This window comes from Ictalurus punctatus, chromosome 12 (genome assembly GCF_001660625.3).
Source record: "Ictalurus punctatus breed USDA103 chromosome 12, Coco_2.0, whole genome shotgun sequence".
Lineage (NCBI taxonomy): Eukaryota > Metazoa > Chordata > Actinopteri > Siluriformes > Ictaluridae > Ictalurus > Ictalurus punctatus.
The window spans coordinates 8,926,699-8,940,651 of NC_030427.2; the positions used below are offsets into that span (position 1 = coordinate 8,926,699).

General features: G+C 39.8%; 1 protein-coding gene across 4 annotated transcripts in view; it reads left to right on the forward strand.

Moving 5' to 3' along the window:
* The window catches only part of fmnl2b (formin-like 2b), a 37,268-nt gene extending 26,135 nt beyond the window's left edge, over window positions 1-11,133 (forward strand). For 2 of the 4 annotated variants that reach the window (XM_053684296.1, XM_017482545.3), the window contains 9 exons: window positions 261-329; window positions 419-499; window positions 1,512-1,641; window positions 3,124-3,287; window positions 4,989-5,090; window positions 5,502-5,603; window positions 5,867-5,990; window positions 9,287-9,401; window positions 9,961-11,133. In XM_053684296.1, coding sequence (XP_053540271.1) covers window positions 261-329; window positions 419-499; window positions 1,512-1,641; window positions 3,124-3,287; window positions 4,989-5,090; window positions 5,502-5,603; window positions 5,867-5,990; window positions 9,287-9,378 — 864 coding nt within the window. In that variant the 3' untranslated portion in view covers window positions 9,379-9,401; window positions 9,961-11,133. The remainder of the gene's footprint in view (window positions 1-260; window positions 330-418; window positions 500-1,511; window positions 1,642-3,123; window positions 3,288-4,988; window positions 5,091-5,501; window positions 5,604-5,866; window positions 5,991-9,286; window positions 9,402-9,960) is intronic. The other 2 variants (XM_053684295.1, XM_017482544.3) reach the window with 1 other exon arrangement.
* Window positions 11,134-13,953: the final 2,820 nt, after the last annotated feature.

Here is a 13,953-nt window from a genome sequence, read left to right on the forward strand (position 1 = left end):
TGGGTTAAACAGGGAGATGGGAAAAGAGACTGTGTAAATGGTATCAAATATAAAATGCATAGATCCAGTGATTAAATGCAACACTGTAATCTTGATATGGGTAAATGGAATGATGGATAGAGTTACAGGTGGAGGGTGGAATAGAAGGAATGTAAAGCATGTACATGAAGGAGAAGATGATGGATAGATGAAAAGAAATGTATCCTTATGTAAAACTACAATGGATATGGACATTTATATCTACATCTTTTTGTTTCTAGCAACTTCATGCGATCATCGCTGCATCTGTGTCCATTAAATCCTCCCAGAAGTTGAAGAAAATCCTTGAAGTGAGTCGCACACTTTATACAGAGCAGCACTTAGAGTTTCCACAATTCCCTGTCTCACTCTACACAATGTTTTATCTCCGATTTATCAGATCATTTTGGCGCTGGGGAACTACATGAACAGCAGTAAGAGAGGAGCTGTATATGGCTTCAAGCTTCAAAGTTTAGATCTGGTGAGTCTGCAGTCCCCCGCTACTTCGGTTTTTAGAGTGCTTTCACATACGCCGCAATTAATCCATTTGAATCAGCTCGGGTGCGTTTTCCTATTTGGCACGGATCGTTTTGAACAAGGCAAAAACAACTGGTCCGAGAGCGATTCGACTCCGAGTCGACTCAACTGCAGGAAGTGAATCAAAGGATTCATTGTAAATGTGAGCTGCTAAACTGAACTAAACTAAAGTCACGTGAGCCACTAAACTAAAGTAAAGATGGGCGACATGTCAAAAAGCAAATCATATCCCCATAGATCACGAATTTTTATGTTTGCCAACAAACTGCCGGAAAAGTAGTTGTGTTGCATTTAAAAGTAAACCATAAAACATTCATTTCATATCTACAAAAATAAGTTAACACTGAAAAGAAGGGGGGATAAAACTGTGACGTTTTACAATTTTAAACATTCAAAACAGTAGAAACCTTTCACATCAGATCTGTTTTCAGAGATTGTAATTGTTAAAACATACACATAAAAAAGTTACCTATGATATCTCATGAAAGTGTATTGTTACATAAATTACCATTACTATGAGGTACAAACTGAGCCAGAGCACAAATGCAGTGTGTTGTGGATGATTACACTATAATAACAGAATAACAATGCTAGGTCTGATAAATAATGTTTTATATGTGTAATTGTCTAGTAAAGTACTTATTCATATAATCGTCTAGTAATTTATTGAGCGCTGACTCCATGTTTCTGTACACACTTGGCAAAACTTTATTGACCTTTTCCCGTCATTGTACTTCTGACCAATGAGTAAAACTATTTGAGTACATTTTCAGTGCTACAACCTTACAGCCAATATGTTCTTTGTGAAACTAAACAGACAAAACAAAATGAAAAATTTCGCTCTGGTACGGACTCCGAGGTGTGAAATCACTTATATAAGCAAGCATGTCAAGCATTCTCACTGTGGTTAAATCTGAATCTTTTTTTTTTTTTTTTTTTTTTTTTAATAATCGCAGCTGCTGGAGACTAAGTCCACAGACAGGAAGCAGACTCTTCTGCACTACATCGCCAATGTCGTGAGGGAGAAATACGCCGCTGTGTGCATGTTCTACAATGAACTTCATTATGTAGAGAAAGCTGCTGCTGGTAAGTCTCTTTATTATCACAAAAATGTGTTTGTAGCAATGAAAAGATAGAGATGGATATAGATGGATCTGTATTTATATTTGGTGCTTTGATTTAAGCGCTTACTTCCATGGCTGGGAGTATTGGCAGTTTTAAGCTTTTGGCCTACTCATACATAATAGAGGACCAAATCTCCTCTGTTGCACCACACTTTAAACAGTTCAACAGAATTTTTCATTTTAACTCTTTTTAGATTTTTAGAGACTGTAAATGCAAATAAATCATTTTGATAACTGTGGGAGTGTCACGATCTCCCCTTTAGACTTTGAGTGCCCGAGGGCGTGCGCGTGCACGAGCCGAGGGCGTGCGCGTGCACGAGCCAGGTGCGCGAGTGCTCGTTAAACAGAAAGGTGATACAGGTGCAGGTGGTCATGTGGCGTTGATGTAGTACGGTGCAGTGGCTGCTGGGAAATGAAGTCCAGAGTTCAGCTTTGTGATTGGTTTAAGTAAAAGTTAGGCAAGCTTAACCCAAAATAAGCAGTTCGTACAAAATTATATTTTGTACAAGCATTTTGTGTACACAGAATAACCAGCATTAAACTAATTAGAAATTATTAGAGATCTTAATCCTTAAAAAATACATATTTTGGATATACAATTTTGATATAATTTATTCACTATAATAAAAGAATTGTAACTTATTGTTGATATGTACATTTTCTTTTTGGGTTTAATTGTAGCTTTTTTTTTTTCTTCTCTATAATAAAATAGTGAAACACTTATATTTCACATAATTGATTGAATAATCTAACGCTTACAGTTTATCGGCTCTCGTCAAATGCGCAAGGCTGTAATCAGGTACCAGTATGAGTATATAGTCTGATATTGAGCTGTACAATTAGCGGTTAATCATTAGTGGTCCTTCGTAACACACTTGTGAACGTTTCATAAAACTTTTATAAAGCAATGCTGGATGCTTATGTGGGGGAAAACATGGAAGAGGTCTCACTTATTATTACTAACAAATTCCTAAACCCCTCGGAATCATCTGACCGTGATCGTCACTTTAGTTTGAGGACATGAAAACGCGTGAGCTTCTTAAGTAGGTGAATTTGTGCTGGAATGGTGCTTCATTATAGTTTTCATTACAAATGGAAATGGACAACCTTTAGTTGAGCAGCATCTACATCCAAGCTCCTATGTGAAGTAGATGAATATGTACGGTAATATAACAGGTAGCGACTTCAACACCATTCAACACTAATGCATGTCTTGTTAGTAAACAGAAACCAATACCTTGTAAGACATATATAAAATTGAAAGAGAAACTAATACCTTGTAAAAACACATGTAAAAGACCTTATGTAATTATTCTAGCAGTGCTTCATAAAAAAAATAAAAAAAAATGTGTTTAAGATTTAAAGTAGGTCCCATTCAAATGAAGTTGATCTAATTATCATATTGAATATTGCACCTCTCTGTTTGTCATTTCTGAATTTTTAGTCTCTCTGGAGAATGTTCTTCTGGACGTGAGGGAGCTGCAGAGGGGGATGGATCTGACTCGCCGTGAATACAGCATGCACGGGCACAACTCGCTGCTCAAGGACTTTATCCACCACAACGAGACCAGGCTGAAAAAACTACAGGATGATGCTAGAATCTCACAGGTACAGAAAAACTTTGAACTTTGTGAATTGTTTGGTGCAGACTGAGCTGGACAAGACATTTTGAACCGTGCATTATATCTATAACTACGCCTCTGTTTTCCAGGCAAAATTTTGTGATGGTAAAACAGACACTTACAGTAGGAAATGATAGACAATGGGAATTAGAAACCACATGACTTGGGAAACTAAGGAAACTAGGAGATCGATGAAGGTGTTGGTAACCGCACATGCACACTTAAAGAATTATAATAGAAGTGAATGTAAATGCACTAGATCGGTGGTTCTCAACCCTGAGGGGGCGTGGAGAGATCGGAAGGGGATTCACAAACATTGCATCATTTGGATCCTCTGTGTATTTTATTGCTTTTCAAATAGGATGTGCATAAATTGAAAAACTCTGTTTTCTCTCTCCTTAAGTATTTTGTTTTTGCTGGGGAGAGGCGGAGCTTAGTCTGCCTTTTATGTAGCCGTCAGTGCAGACCAGCGTTTCCAACATCCCTTTAGCGACTTTTTTTTTGCTCCTAGCGGCTTTTAGGACAAACCTTAGCGACTTTACAGATGTCGGCAGTACCGTCCTGCAAGCGCGAGGTCTTGCTTTCCCGCTGCACTCTCACCTCTCTCTGCGTCTGCTCTGTACAGTGAGGGGCCGAGAGCCGGAGATTTAACAACGTCGTGGATAACGAGACGCGCCCTTCCTCCCCATTTACATCATTCTTATGCGAATGTTTTTAGAACGCAAGACGAATGGAGTGGAACATGTTTTACATGTAAAATAGTCCACGTTATTACAGCCTAGTTCTCTTGTTCAAAGTAGTTCTAGTGTTCAGAAACATTTTTGATCATTCATGTTGCGTTATATAGTTTTATAAAAGTAATTTTTTTTTAAAAAATCACAAGTTATGAAAAGTAATTTAAAAAGTACAAAAACACAAAAGGAAAAAAAATTATGCATCTATCTATTTATATGTATATATGTATGTGTGTGGTCTCTATATCTGGTCTATATCTGGTCTCCTCCGGTGGTGGTGGGGGGGGGTCATGCCACATGATAGGGAAGTCTTATGGGGGCTTTAGTTGCAAAAGGTTGAGAACCTCTGCAGTAGATAATCAGAGGTCATTAAGGAATAAAACTCCAAGCTTTTTAAAAAATAAAACATGAAAGGGGTTGCTGTTATAGGAAAATAATCAACGTTTTGGTGTGAGGCAACATCGAAGATCATTATTTTCCTATAACTGAACATCGCACAACTGTTTTATTCCGCACAGCAATATTCCAACTATTACAATTTTGTATATATTAAAGAATTCCAGGTCATAATTTTTATACATTTATAGTTACATTTAATGTTGCGGAATGTCCGAAACAAGTTCATATCATCTCTTAGGTTATGAGAAATATAAACAGACAAATAAGAAATGCAGTTTGTTACAGAGAAAGCACAAGCACGAGCTCCTCCATCCTGAAGCTTTACATCTGACTGTTACAAAGTGTTGGGACTGGGCCTGTATGTTTTTTCTTAGTTAAATAACATGCCATTTTTAATCTGTTTATAATTAGACATTAGATTATGTGGAGCGTCCTCCATACAAGTCCTTCTAAACTAATTAAGATAACACCTTCTGACCATTCAGAATTTTAAAATGTTGTGGTATAACAGGAGGATATGTGACAGTCAGTTGATATCATGTGTGTTCATACAGGACGCTTTTGACGAAGCTGTGAAGTATTTCGGCGAAAGCCCCAAAACCATGCCCCCCTCCGTCTTCTTCCCAGTGTTTGTACGCTTTGTCAAGGCCTACAGGGTGAGTCTAGTTTTTTTTTTTCCCCATCTGATCTCTCGAACGATAATGTGGCATAATCATAATCCTAAAGTTTCAGTCGGTTTTGGTGTTATGTTTATGTTAATCAGCACCATTTTTTAAATTTTTTTTATTTATTTTTTTTAAAGGATGATTGGAAGTTAATATTATGTTTTAAAATCAGCAGGTTGTCGTCCTGGAAATACAAAGTGATCTGGTACACTACAGAAGTCAAACAAAAGAATTAAGCTGCATAAATAATCGCTTTATTTTAACATATCAGCGCTGTATATTTCAAATCGGGGTGCCTGGAGATTCCCACTCCCACTAATCTGATCTCATCTAAAGTCGCCATCATCAGAATGAATTCACACCCACCTCTGCATCATAGTCTGCTTATCTCTTCTTCCTCAGCAAGCAGATGAAGAGAATGAGCAGAAGAAAAAGCAGGAGCAGCTGATGATGGAGAAGCTTTTGGAGCAGGAGGCCATGATGGAGGAGCAGGAGGATCAGCAGGTAAGTTTGGGTTGACAATCAGCATCAAGCATCCAGTCATGCAGACGTTAGAGTAAAGTAATAAACTTAAAGGACTTAAAAATTTCCTCTACACGATACTCATATTTATAAACCTTCATTCATTCATTCATTTATTTTAAAATGCCCCGCTGTATATCGGTCTTAATTATTCATAACAGTGTAAACAACTACGGAAAACACCTGCACTGTATACTTGTAACGCGATTTACGTATTTTTTTTTTTTTTCTTTCCCACACACTAGTCTCCATCTCATAAAGGCAAGCGGCAGCAGCAGGAGCTGATAGCCGAGCTAAGGAAGAGGCAGGGCAAGGACAGCCGCCATGTCTACGAGGGCAAAGACGGCGCCATCGAAGACATAATTACAGGTGCGGCCCTAGCACAGATTAAGGTGTGGAGTCAAAGGATAAAAGAATATGCCGTTGGGAGCAGTGTACATAGACCTCACAGGCATCGTGATTATCAAGATTATATCCAAATAGCGGTTATGTGTGTGGAAATGCAGGTGTAAACAAAAGATTTTTGAATTACATCATAAGAAGGTCTAAGAAGCAGTTTAGCCAGATATTATACAAAATGCAGGGTTAAGTGTGAATGCCATCTAGACCTACAATCCTTAAAGCATTAATACAGCAATCGACCAGAATAAGACCACATAAAGGAAGGAAACCCTAAAATTAATATCAGGAGTCGATAACCGGAGAAATATCAGGAAAATGTAAATGGTTTAGAAAGGAAGATGCCACTGGTTCTTTCTCCCAGGGATCTGAAATGGCACGGTACATTTTATAAGATGGGTCATTAGAGCAAATGAAGAAATCAGCAGATTCTGAGAATGTAGGGAGAAAATCCAAGTTATGAATAAACTCAGGTCTTTGAGACATAAATTCCATCAAGTTCATTCACATGTTACACATCACATCCTGTGTAATGGGACTTTTGTGGCAAATGTGAACATGTTTATCCGGTAAAATGCTGATTAAAGTCTTTAAGCTTACCAGTACCAGTAAGTAACATTACCTGTATGCATATTCCAAAAAATGTCCTGGGTTTTAAGCGTAAAAGAGGCTAAATGAAGTCACAATAAATCAACTTGATCTCTGTGGCGTATTGATGAGGATATTTTTATTTTTTTTTGCAGTTTTGAAAACCCTTTTTGTCTTTGACTAAAGGGTTTCTCCAAGCCACATTTGACAACCAAAACCTCTCCCAGTACATTACATCACGTCTTCCATGACCTCCATGTCCACCTTACAGTGATCATGGGAAGAAAAAAAAAAAAAAAAAAGCATATTACTGTCAGCTCACAGCATTCAACTACTCCAGTTTTCGAAACATACGATGAGTGATATTCTGAAGCAGATCGTATGGACAAGGAAGCACGTGTTTATTCCCCCGATTCAAACTGAAAACAGTTCTTCAGCTGAAAACAAAACAGAACCACTTAGAATAGTCTTCTTTATAGTCGTGATCTAATCGTTAATGGATAAGCATTAAAAGGTAACTGTTGTGGCCATCCGGTCACGTTCGGTTAGCTTGCTTATCAGGGGATTTATAAGCAACGATTTTATGTAGCTGGACCTTTTCAAATTTTAGATGAATACAACTGGTTTAAACAAGAGGAGCAACAGAAAATCATTCACCCTATCGCCAGGATATCGTGAGTTCGTATCCCAAAGACGCCACAGCCATGCTTAGCCAGGAACCAAGGGAGCAAAACTGGGTGGGAGGGACAGCATGCACTCTCTTCCCTGTCAGTCAGAGTGACACTAGCCATTCGCAGGCTTCTATGAGCTCATGTATGAGGAAGATAGTAGATAATGCTTTCCTCTGAAAGCGTGTTACACTGCGCTGTGATGCAGCATGAGCAGAAGTTCAGAAAGATCCAATCAGCTGGCTTCGTGTGCCTCAGAGGAGGTGAATGTTAGCCTTCAGCCTGCCTGAATGGTAGGTGTTGGTAGTATGATGGGGAGAGCTGGTGGGTGGGAATTGGAGGGTGACCCACTAGAGGAGAAAATGTGTGTGTAAATGCATGTTGTTAAAATATTATCAGGATTCAGTTCAGATACAAGATACAGGAAATGACCAAGTACAGTGCTGTGAAAAAGTATTTCACTGATTTCGCCTGTTTTGGTGTAGATCTTGTTCTAAATCGTTTGAGAAATGAAACAAAATCGAAGATAAAAACAAAGGCGGCCTGAGTAAACACAAAATACAGTTTTTAAATGATAATGTGATTTATTAAAGCAAAAAAAGTGATCCAGTACCAACTGGGAATGTGTGAAAATGTATTTGCCCCCGTAGTTACTAATTCGCCAAATCTATTGAACTGTATTCATAACGGGGTTCAGCTGGACGAGACACAGCCGGGCCTGATTACTGCAAACCCTGTTCGATCAAATCGACACGCAAATAGAACTTTTTCAACAGCATGAAGTTGGTTAAAAGGTCTTACCCAGTAACACACTATGACAAAGTTGAAAGAAATTCCAGAAATGATGAGGAAGAAGGTGATTGAAATACATCAGTCTGGGAAGGGTGACAAAGCTATTTGAAAGGCTCGAGACTCCAAAGAACCCACAGTGAGAGCCACAGCAAACTGCTCATCCAGGAAATCAAAAGACCCAAGGACAACATCAAAGGAACTGCAGGTCTCTCTTGCATCAATAAAGGTCACTGTTCATGACTCCACTATCAGAAAGACACTGGGTAAAAAATGGCATCCATGGAAGAGTGGCGAGGTGAAAACCACTGCTAACCCAGAAGAACATTTAAGGCTCATCTGAATTTGGTCAAGACACACCTTGATGATCCTCAAACCTTTCGGGTGAATGTTGATTAGTCGAAAGTGGAACTGTTTGGAAGACGGGTCCCTTTACATCTGGCGTAAAGCAAACACACAAATCCACAAAAAGAACGTCATACCTACGGTCAAGCATGGTGGTGGAAGTGTGATGGTGTGGGGATGCTTTGCTGATTCAAGACCTGGGCAACTTAATAATTGAAAAAAAAACATTAATTCTGCTCTCTACCAGAAAATGTAAAAGGAGAATGTCCAGGCTTCAGTCTGTAAGTTGAAACTTAAGCGCAACTGGATTGCCTGTATGACAGTGATCCAAAGCATAAGAGTAAGTCCTAGTCCTAGAAGTAAGCGCGAGTCTGATCTCCAGTTATCAGAAGTGTTTGGTTGCAGTTATTGCTGCTGAAGGTGGCACAACCAGAGTCTAAGTTTAAGAGGGCAATTCATTTTTCACATGGGTGATAGGTGTTGGATAACTTTTTTTGCTTCCAATAATAAAACTGCATTATGTGTTTATTCAGGTTGCCTTGGTTTTATGTTGTATTTCGTTTGACGATCTAAAACTATTTTGTATGAGATGTACACAAAAACAGAAGAATTCACCGCACTGTACAAATAGAATCATTGTTGGTGCACACGGTCTGTAAAATCTTAATTTGGCAAACCGCACGGAGTTGACAGGTGCTTGCAAAGCAGCTTGGGAATATGCACAGATCCTTGAGCATCAGACTTACACTGTATGGAAACTCCCCAGTTTTTTCTATCAGTTGAGTCTCATTCAAAACAATTCCATCTAGTTTTTGGGACACATCTAAAAACATTCCTAGTTTTCCTGTGTTGTGATTGGATGTTGTTTTGCCACAGTGCTGAAGACCGTCCCCTTTACCGCACGATCAGCCAAGCGCGGCTCACGCTTCTTCTGTGACCCCACCCACTCCGAGGACTTCCATTACTAAATTAAATTCTCTCCCTCAGAAAGGTGGCTTTTCTCTCTCTCACCCATCTGACTCTCATTTTGTCCATGCCTCTTCATATCTGTCTCTTTCTTTTGTTTGGGTTTTATTTTTATTTATTTTATTTTTTTTTATACACATTCTGCATTATTTTGAGCATGATGTCTACAGGTTCATATTCCTGCATGAATCCTATCTTCTGTTCATGACATTTCATCCATGACACGCATGCATGAATGCCAGTTGTTGAATTGCAACAACAAATGTGTCCCCTGGGGTCACGTCCAACATCTGAGTCAATAACCGAGAACTGTTTGGATGTGATTATTTATCAAAAGCAAGACCGAATTTATAAATTCAGGTCCAGATACTTATTACTGATCGGTGAAGTCACTGAAGATTGTTATTGGAGATGTTATTGAAGATCTAGCACCGTTCGAAAAATCTGACCTGACAAAATAGCATCGGGTTGCATTACTGACGAAATAAAAACAGTTCTGGGTGACGGACTCAGACGTCTGGACGCTGTGATCTAGTCCAGGTTGTAGATATTTAAAGCTAACTGTCGCTGTGTTGCCCGTGCAGACCTGCGCAGTCACCCTTTCCGCCGGGCCGATGCCGTCAGAAGGAGTGGGAGGAATAACTTTGACAGACAGAGCCTTCATCTGCTCCGAGTGGCCACCATCTGCTGAGAAGGCGGGTCCCGACCAACTATTACAGAAAAAAGAAAGAGTTGGTCACTGTGTTGCACCTCTCACTGGTTCCAAAATTTTTAGAAAAGTAGGAGCTGAAAAAAAAAAAAAAAAGTCTTTTTATTTCTTATTAATTGCACTTGGAACTGATTTCACATGCAATGCACAGAAGACGACTGGAAGTGAGTAGTCTTTATCCAGTGCACTCTGCAAGTGGAAGTGGCTCTAGGAACAGCTTTTTTAGAGACTGTGGCAAACAGAGGACGGAAAGAAAGTGACCACGTGTGGGCGATCCACACACGCTTGACTACTGTGGTGTTCGAACTATCCTATTAGCAGTGTTTGTCTGATTTAGGACGCAACCGATGACGCACTTTGCTTTTTTTAATATTCCGCTGACGTAATGAACGTTCTTGCAAAGAGAACTGGGTGGAGCTTTAAGAGAGACAGTTGAGAGGGAAGACAGACAACTGGTGCTATGGAGGACAGTCTCCTTCACTGGTGCTATGGAGGACAATCTCCTTCTTACCAACGATTCACAAAGCTCAGTGTAATCCATGAAGCTCGGTGTATAAATGTATGTCAGCACACACTACTTCTCCTGCTTGGCTTCTCTCGTGATGTTCGTGAACTGTGGAAAGGACTTTTTACTGTCTTCTTTTTAAAGGAAAAACACTGCATTGGGTACAAAAAAAAAAATGGATCCTTTTTTAAATATACAGATATTTTGCTACAAAAAGTGAACCCCTTATTTTTTACATCGACCATCCATTGTGATATTGTACATATTGTCGAAACGATTCGCTCCCTCTGATGTCAGTTTTAATGTTATGTCACAGTGTATCGCAGTATTATTTAGATCAGTGGTGAAACAAGTGAACCTGGTCACTCTGTGCTAAATATCTCTCTCATCACACGTAATGGTAATGGTAATAGTCTGTGGTTGCACATTACACTCAAAAAGCTTGGGCGGATGTTAGGATGTTAGTGGCAAATATAGCATTCCTTGGTTTACACTGTTCAAACTGGAATCAATGGAAAATAAAGCAACAACACCAGAACCGTACCATGTCGCTCTTGTGTTTTCAGTGAGATGAGTCTGTCTTAGATTTCCTCTCTAATGTACTTACACACTTACATTTATCCACTAAGCAGATGTCTTCATTACAAATAAAACAAAATCGAATCCGAGCATTGAGCTGTGAAAGGAGCTAATGTGATGTGAGAAAAAGAACAAAGAAGGAGAAATTTACTGTAATGCAGTCTGAACTGTACTAATATACACACACACACACACACATAGTGGGGGAAATAAGTACTGAACGCATCAACATTTTTTTTCAGTACATATATTTCCAATGAGGCTATTCACAAGAAATCCGGAAATATAAAGCATTCACAACGTTAAAGCCCATAAATAAAGTGTATGTGTGATAAAGTGGAATGACACGGGAAACAAGTATTGAACACGCTAAGAAAAAGCAGTTCTCCAAGGCAAGGTAAGACAAGGAACCAGCTGAAACCCGTAAGTTGTTATACTCTCTATCTGTGTAAATGAATATCAGCTGGTTTAGTAAATTGATGGTCTATAAAAAGGCTTTTCGTTACCAAGGTGTCACACAAGAAACATCTCATGATGGGTAAAAGCAAAGAGCTCTCCCAAGACCTTCACAAACTTATTGTTGTGAAACATATTGATGGAATCGGATACAGACGTATTTCAAAACTTCTGAATCTTCCAGTAAGCACCATTGGGGTCATTATCTACAAGTGGAAGAAACATCACTCCGTCATCAACCGGCCACGCACAGGAGCTCCTCGTGAGATTTCTGACCAGGGAATCAGAAGAATAGTCAGAAGAGTAGCCCAAGAGACAAGCACCACTCGGAAAGAGCTCCAGAAACACTTGGAGGCAGCAGGTGCCATCGTCACTGAGAAAACAATAGGCAATGCACTCCACTGCTCACGCTCAGCCCACAGACTCCATTACTAAAGAAAAGGCATGTTGAAGCTTGTTTAAAGTTTGCTACAACTCATTTGGACAAGCCTGTGAAATACTGGGAGAGTGTAGTCTGGTCAGACGAGAGCAAAATTGAACTTTTTGGCTGTCATACTACACACCATGTTTGGAGAAGAAATGGCACTGCACATCACCCTGAAAACACTACACTAACAGTGAAGTGTGGAGGTGGAAGCATCATGGTGTTCGGCTGTTTTTCATCGCATGATACTGACAGACTTTATATAATTGAAGGAACGATGAATGGAGCCCTTTACTGGGAGATTCTTGGGAGGAATCTGCTGCCATCCACCAGGATGATGAAGATGAGACGTGGGTGGACTTCCAGCAGGACAACGATCCAAAGCATACAGCAAAGGAAACTCTCAATTGGTTTCAGAGAAAAATCCAGGTGTTAGAACGTCCCAGTCCATCACCTGACTCGAATCCAATTGAACAAGATTTAAAGACAATATGTTTAGAAGAACGGGACAAAATCACAACTGAATACGTGCAGCCCCACCCTGTTCTCAGGCTGCAGTCAGGTCTACATGCAGCATCTGGGTATTTATATCTATGCACGAGACCATCAGAAATTTTGAATGAAAAACTTTTTTGTAAATTCTGTTACAGTTGCTGGTTTGGTGAAAAAAGCTCATTTTTGTCAGAATCGTATTACTTATAAATAAATACACGCTTGACAATATAGGAAGGTCATAGAGTGTAATTAAAGTATAGAAGACAGTAACAAAAAAAAAAAAAGGTTTTGCTCGTCAACATGTTAGGACACTAAAAAATATTTTTAAAAAGAAAGTTAATGGAGAGACTTCACCAAACAAATAATAAACCGTCGTCTACTGGTAAATATAAGTAAAACTTTTATGAGGCTGTACCGTGCTATCTAAAAACATGCTATACTGCAACTTTGAGCTCATTAAATCGTAACGTTATAGATCAAATTGCTGTTTTAAAAAGCAGTAACGGGTTTTAACCAGCAGATGGCAGCAGTGTAATGACATGAGAAATCACAAAAAGAGTCCTGGTAATGTTTTATGAAAAGGACATCCATCCATCCATCCTTTATACTGCTTATCCTTCAGGGGAACCTGGAGCCTATCTCAGGGTGCATGGGGCACAAGGCGGGGTACACCCTGGACATGGTGCCAGTCTATTACAGGGCACAATCACACACACACATTCATGTGCTTTGAGCTTCATATTCGAGCTGAGAGGCTTCAGAAAACATGACGTCATTTCCAGTAAGGGTTTTTGCAGTGCATTGTGGGACTTTTTTAGGGAGCGAACATTCCATTGAAGGATTTTGCAATTGAGACAGCCATTAAAATGGCCGCCTTCCGGATCAGTGCCCTGATTACTGACCGAGGGAGCTGACTGAGATACACCCTGAGTATTGCCTAGCCCTTTTGGCAGCCTGGATGTACCATCTACTGTAGATCTTATGTTTCTAACGCTTATGACCACAACTGCTGTTAGCTGCTGTGTTTAAACCAGTTCATACCAGCACCACACACACTAACATACCACTACAATTCAATAGTAGTGGTTCGGGGGTTCGATTCCCACCGTGGCTCTGTGTGTGAGGAGTTTGCATGTTCTCCCCGTGCTGTGGGGTTTTCCTCTGTGTACTTCGGTTTCCTCCCCCAGTCCAAAGACATGCATGGTAGGCTGAAATTGTCCGTAGTGTATGAATGGGTGTGAATGTGTATGCGATGGATTGGCACCCTGTCCAGGGTGTACCCCGCCTTGTGCCCGATGCTCCCTGGGATAGGCTCCAGGTTTCCCCGTGACCCTGAAACGGATTAAGCGGTATAGAAGATGGGTGGATGGATGGAATTCTAATCTGGCTCATTGGTCCTGAAGGCCAGA